Genomic DNA, 7,283 nt, shown 5'->3' on the forward strand with positions numbered 1-7,283 from the left:
GGGATGAACTTTCGAGCCAAAAAACTAATTTTCAATCCAAAAATATGAATTTTCACCAAAAAAGTTATTTTTCAATAAAAAATTAAATTTCTAAACCAAATAGTTTAATTTTCTGCTAAAATGTTCAATTTTCTATCATCAAATATCAGCCAAATATCATTGCAAAATTGAAAAAAAATGGATCAGGGACATTTCATTTTATTCTTTTATTCTCTAAAGCTCAAAATTTTTCTATTCAAATTAATAAAAACTGAGCTGCAAATTAAAACACCCAAAGTAGAAGCCTTGAATTTGAAACTTTTAATATTTAAGTTTAACCCTTTTTTTAATTAAAAAATGTTGTATTCAAATGCTCAATTATTTAAACATATAAAATGAAAGCAACTAACATTTTTTAACTGAACAGTTTTAAATTAAACGCAGTTCAACTGCCAAATAATTTTTTAAAAATGTTATAATTTTAGGCAAAATTTTAAAACAGATTCAAATTATTTAAAAAGATGTTCCGAACTTTTTAAACAAAAATTTTAAATAATTTAAAATTTAAAAGAATGTAAAACAACATGTTTTTTCAATGCTCTAAATTGAAGAATCAATCAGTGAATTTACACCATTTTAAAATTATATCATTTTAACTAATTTTAAGTAAGAAGCATTAAAAGTTGAACAATTGCTTTTTTATTATAAATTAAAAACTTCTTAAATTGAAAGTTAAATTATTTTCATATTAAATAGTTCATATATCCTTAAAATCAAAATGTTTTAAAAAATTGAAACATCCTACATGTTGTTTTACATTTTTTTCTAGTTTTAAATTATTTAAAAAATTTTTTCAGAACGTTAGAACATCTTTTTAAACGATTTGAATTTGTTCTAAACATTTAACTAAAACTTATTTAAAATCCTGGGAAATTATAAAAATTTCCTTGAAATCTTCCACATTCATTTTTTATAATTTTGTAAATTAATTTTTAGAAAGAAAAATAATTTTCAAAAGAAATATTCTTATTCTTCCAAAGCCTTTCAAAATTTCTAAAAATCTTTTAAAGTTTTTGCTCTAAATCTACAAAATCTATACTTTGTTTTAAATTAGGCCGTGGACTATTTGCCTCGACATTTTTTTATAAATAGTCGGATTTTGTCGATATAACTTACTTCATTTAAATTATTTTAAATAATTTTTAATTTTTTCAATACTTCAGAATGTGTCTTTAACTTACTTGAATTTTTTCTAAGAATAATATTTCAGTTACAAATTACATTTAGTTTTGGATATTTGATTTATAATGACTGATTTTAAATGAACAGTCAGATATTTCTAAATATTAATAAGTAATTATTATTTTCCTTCATTAGAAAATTTAAAATTAGATGGTTTAAGAATGGAATATTTTAGACTGAAATAATATTTGAAATTTAATAAAAGCCTTTAATTATGAATATATCACTTTGAAGTTATTTTAAAATTAAAAATAGTTTATTAAGTTTCAATCGGGCGTTTAAATATATTTAACTATTAAGACTTTCCAATTGAAACAGTTTAATTTTTAACGTTAAAATCTAAAAATTGTAAACTGATTCCGAATCATCTTGTAAAATTAATTATTATTCACTTTTTAAATCTTAAAGTACAGTTCAATTTGAGAAATCCTTAATTGAAAATTTTTTTCTTCTAAAAATTCGTCAAATTCCCGCTCAAAAATACATTTGTTTCAATAATCCTGTATTTCGTCGAAACTTTGTCTTTTATGATAGAAAATTAATCTTCCTCGTGACTAATTCAGTTTTTTTCGTTGAAAATGCATGTATTTAGTTAAAAATTAATCTTTCTGGTTAAATTTTACTCCTTTATTTAAAAATTAGTTCTCAAATGAAAATTCATTTTTTTAAACTAAAATTTAATTAAACTTTTTGTCGATTTTTTTTTTCAGAAAATTCATTTGTTTGGTTCAAAATTAAAGTATTTTCTTGAAAGTTTTTTTTTGCTTACAAATTATTTGTCTAGTTGAAAATTAAATTACTCTATTTATTGTTAAACAATTATCTTTTTAAGTTGACAATTCATCTATTTTGTTAAAAAACCGTATTTTTTTGATAGAAAATTAACTTTTTTGCTTGGTAATTTATTTATTTAGTTCAAAATTAGATCTTCATTGAAAATTAATTTTTTTTACTACAATTTATCTAAATTTTTTGTTGAATTTTTTTCAATTTTTGATAGACATTTAATTTGTTTGGCTCAAAATTCAACTATTTCACTGAATAATCATCTATTTTTTTCTTAAAAACTTATTTCTCTAACTGAAAATTAAATAACTCTACTTTTGTTGGAAATTGATTGTTTTAAGTAGAAAATTGATCTATTTTGTTGAAAATTTGGTCTTTTTTCGGTAGGAAATTAAACTTTTTCGTTAAAAACTAAACTATTAGATTCAAATTGCTATTAAAATTAAAACATTTGGTTGGAAAATCATGCATTTTGTTCAAAAATATTATATTTTCCTAGAAAATTAATATTTTTGTTTGAAATTTCATTTCATTTCTTAAAAATGATTTTCTTTCAAATTAAAAATTCATTTTTTTACATATAAATTTTACTATTTGCTTTTTCGTTAACCTTTTTTTTAAATTTAATTTTGTTGGTAGAAAATTCATTTGTTTAGTTTAAAATTTAATGTCTTCGTAAAATCTTATTTCTTTGACTTAAAACTAAACTATTCTATTTTTTGTTAAAAATGTCTCGTTTTCAGTTGCATATTCACCTATTTTGTTAAAAATTTGTCTTTTTTTTTTTGGTAGAAAATCCATTTTCTGGGTGGAATATTCAATTCTTTGGTTATAAGTTGATTTTTTTGGTTAAAAATTGATCAAATACGATTAAAAATTCGTTTGTTTAGTTTTAATTATTCTTTTTGGTACAAAATTCATATGTTAGGTTCGTCTCATAATTTAAATTAAAGTATTAAATTTTTTTAGTAAAAATTGATCTTTTTTATTTGAAAATTCATCTAAAAATCGTAATTTTGATAGAAAATTGAAAATTTATTATTTTAGTTAAACGTTTATTTTAGCGACAAAATTGATCTTTTTCAATTAAAAATTCACTTATTTGGTTGAAAACTCGTCGTTTTTAGAAGAAAATTCCATTCTTTTTATAGAAAAGGTTACTATTAAATACTTTTAAAATTTCACCAGTTTGATTGAAAACGTAATTATTTTGTTAAAAATTTCCTTTTATTATTAATGAAATTAATTATTTTAACTAAAAATTCCATAATAATATTTTACAATAAATTTATTATGAAAATTTCTCTTTGATCTTTAAGATATTTTTTGACATTTTATAATGCTTTGATACTTTAAAAAATTTTCTTTCAAAATAAATTCATTACAAATTTTCCAACGAATCTAAAAAAAAGTTTTTTATTTTTTTATGTTAAATTTTTTTAGAAATTCTTTGTAATTCCAAATAATTTTTAAACCCGCTTTCAATGCAATTTTAGAAATATTTTTAAATAGTTTTTAAAAATTAATTTTTCAAAATAAAAACAGTTAAAATTTTTTTATTACCATGAAACTCTAATAAAACATCCCTAATAAGCTTAATTTTCCAATATCCAAAAATGAAGATTTACAAAAAATTGTTGAAAATGTTTGCAGCTGTAAAAATTAATTTTGAACCTTTTTAAAACTTCGAAATGTCTTAAATTTACTCGAATTTTTTCATAAAACTTAGTAGTCTCGCTTAAAGTAAAATTTGGCTTTAAAATCATCCACATTCTTTCCCAAAATTTTATGAAATAATTTTTAATGCTTTGCAACCATTGTCAATTTTCTTTATTTTTTTTCATAATTTAAAAACAGTTTGAATTTTCCAAAGAATTTAAAATTTAAAAATATTTTTAAAAAAATTAAAAATAAACACGTTTTTTTTAGATTTCGAAATGAAAATTTAAAGTTTAAACAAAATGGAAAGCTTGAAAGTTGAAAAGTACTGAGCATCTTTCAAACTGACTCAAAGTTTTCATTAAATAGGGCAAATTTCTGGAAAATAAAAAAAAAATTCTTAGAAATTTGCTATATACTTTTTTTGAATGTCTGAAATTTTCAAAAACCTTTTTGAATTTTGTAGAGAAACTTTGAAAAATATAATTATATAACCGCAACAAAAAAAATTCGAAAATGAATGTTCAAAATTTTTATTTTGCATTAAAAATTATTCTCACTTCAAATTATAATGTGTCTATAATTACGTTTTTTCTTGAATCTAAAGTTTTTATTTGTTAGAATTACAACAATGATGTTAAAAATTCGTCTCTTTGGATTAATTCAACCCTCTTTGTTTTAAATTTAACCTATTTTTAAATTAAAATATCAACTATTATATTTTTCGATGAAGATACATATTTTTTTGTTTATAATTCAACCTTTAGATTAAAAGTTAAACTACTTAGTCTATTAACAAGGATTACAAATTTCTAAACCATCAATTTTGTAAATTAAAATTTCTATTTAGGTAATTTTATTTCATGATAAAAATGCACTTCGAAATGTTTCTAAACATTATTGATGAAAGGAAAAATTGTAATTGTAAAAGAGATTTTTTTTAAATATTGTGAAATAATTATGTTCTTAGCATTTTGCTACCATACTCAAATTTTTTATCTTAGTAATTATTTAAGCTTTGATTTTAAAGCAATTTCTAAAGTAATTAAATTTTTTAAAATATTTCAAAAAATGTCGAATGAAATGTAGAGTATTGAAGATTTTAAAATATAACTTTGAACCTTTTTAAGATGCATGAAAGATTTTGAGATTATAATTTTTCATCACGATTTCAGCGAAAATTAAAAGTGATTTTTTATTATAGGAAAATAATTTTTAGAAAATATTAAATAATATTGCAAAACATTAAAATGAGTTGCTACAATTTTAGAAGCGTATAAAAGAGTAAAAAATAATTTTTATCCTGGGAAGAGTTCGAAAAAAAATAAATTCAAAAAAATTTAAAAAAAAAAGCTTTTTAAGATATTCAGTGTTTCAAGAGAATACAAATTTCCTGAAATTTTAAATTATTTTTTAATTAAAAAATGAATTTTATGAAAAAATTGAAATGAAATTACAAAATTTTGTAAATGATATTTTAAAGTTTTGAAGAAGAATTCAGCAGAATGAGAAAATCTCTTAAAATTCATGAAAAAATTTCCAATGATTTTTTATTTTGAAAAATTAATTTTTAAAGAAAACTTAAAAACATTTTTAAAGCATTTCCTAAGGCAAATTTTTTAATTTTTAAAGTTTAAAAATTTTTTAGTAATAATTTGAGTCAGTTTAAAAATATATCAGGAATTTCAAAAGTTTTAAAGAGATTATACATATTTAAAAACTGAATTTTTTTTTTATTTGCTCAAGAATCTTAAGAAAATTATATAATTAACCAAATAGCTACTCGAAATTTTTATTTTGCATTGAAAATTATTTTTCCCTCAAATTATAATTTGGTTGAAATATTGTTTTTGAAACTTAATTTATTTTTAATAGCAGGTTGGTTAAAAATTAAGTTTTTTTTTAGCGGAAAATATAACTATTACCAAAGAATAATATCGTTGCTATTATGTTAAAAATTCGTCTTTTTTGTCAGAAAATTCATCTCTTTTCGCTGAAATTTGCTCTCTTCTGGTTAAAAATTTAACTTTTTATTTAAAAATTAACCTTTTTTGTTTGAATATAATTATTTTGTTGAAAATTCCACTTTTTAGATGAATTCAAATCTTTTTGATTATAAATAAAAATGTTTTTTTTTTTAGTATTTTGTTGAAAATTCATTGATTGAAAATAAACTTTTTTATCGAAAAGTTGATTTGACATATCTAAAATCTTGAAAAACCTTAGTAATTTTCTCAAGAATTTTAGAAAAATTATATTGATATAAGCTTAAAAACAAATAAATTTAGAAAATAAATGGAATAATTGCGAAATAAAACGGAATAACCAATCAACGAAAAAAACTCGGCTATAGTGAACAAAAATTTTGTACACATAACCAAACTTTTTTTTTTAATTAACTCTTTTCCTTTAAATTACGTGCATAAAATATGTTATATTGCTATACATCAACAAGCCTAAGTAACAAAAAAAGATAAAAATGCTTACCCTTCTGCAAGATGTTCGCGAACGATGTACTTTCTTGCATTTATTGTGATCGTTTCTTTGGCGCATATGCAGCCCATTTTTAAAATTAAACTCAAGCCTAAGCTGTTCATTTTTATTGGTTCATAATTGGGAATATAAAAATAAAAAGCAGCTTTCTTCTCAAGTCATTTTGTGAGACTATCTGTTGACTTTAGGGCAAGAATTAGGTACGTCGAGAACGTCTAGTCAAAACCAAACACGTCAAACGCACGTGTAACATAACCTATAAAAGGTGACAGAGACTTTTTCCTGCGCATGCGACGAAAATGTGCACTGTTTACATTTTTTGATTTGAATTAATATTTTTCTGTGTTCATGCAATTTCTAGTTAATATTAATATGAAATTATTATAATTTTTATAATATCTAATATCTAAAATAATAGAAAAGAAAATCAAGGATAATATTGAGACTCAAAAATATCATTTTTTACCAAAAAAGGCAGTACAATTTTTCGTGAAAAAGTTGAATTTTCAACAATATAGTACAATTTTTAAATAAAGAAGTGAATTTTGAATTAACAAAGAAAATATTTTAGTCCAAAATGGAATAGTTGAAACTGTTTGAATTTTTTCTTTAAAAAATTAAATTTTCACGAAAAAAGCGAATTTTTGAACAGAATAGCTAGATTCTTATCCATTTAAGTGAGTTTTCAAATAAAATAATGAATCTTTAACCAAAACATTAATTTTTAACAAAGCAGTATACTTTGAACCAAAAAAGATGAATTTTCTATGAAAAATCGAATAGTTGATATTCCAATCAAATTTTTTTTTAATTAAATAAAAAAAAAACAGTTAAATTTAAAATAAAAAGACAAATCTTAAATGAAAGACTCAATTTTTAGGTTCATAAATTAATTTTCAAAAACAAAAAACGGAAAAAATTTTCAATAAAACAGTTACATTTTGATCGAAAAATAATTTTGCAACTAAAAAAATAAAATAAATATTGAATTAAAAATCAAATAGTTCAAACAGAGCTGACTCAATTTTCAATGAAAATAATGAGTTTTCAAACAAGAAGAATAATTTTTAACTAACAAGGCAAATTTTTCATCAAAATACATAAATATTCAACTTCTTATTTCA

General features: G+C 20.6%; 1 protein-coding gene across 1 annotated transcript in view; it reads right to left on the bottom strand.

The window, feature by feature from the left end:
• LOC117167987 (serine/threonine-protein kinase 16) overlaps positions 1-6,402 on the bottom strand; it is a 29,521-nt gene extending 23,119 nt beyond the window's left edge. The window contains exon 1 of the mRNA XM_033353286.1: positions 6,154-6,402. Coding sequence (XP_033209177.1) covers positions 6,154-6,219 — 66 coding nt within the window. The 5' untranslated portion in view covers positions 6,220-6,402. The remainder of the gene's footprint in view (positions 1-6,153) is intronic.
• Positions 6,403-7,283: the final 881 nt, after the last annotated feature.

Source organism: Belonocnema kinseyi, chromosome 1 (genome assembly GCF_010883055.1).
Source record: "Belonocnema kinseyi isolate 2016_QV_RU_SX_M_011 chromosome 1, B_treatae_v1, whole genome shotgun sequence".
In the NCBI taxonomy this organism is placed as follows: domain Eukaryota; kingdom Metazoa; phylum Arthropoda; class Insecta; order Hymenoptera; family Cynipidae; genus Belonocnema; species Belonocnema kinseyi.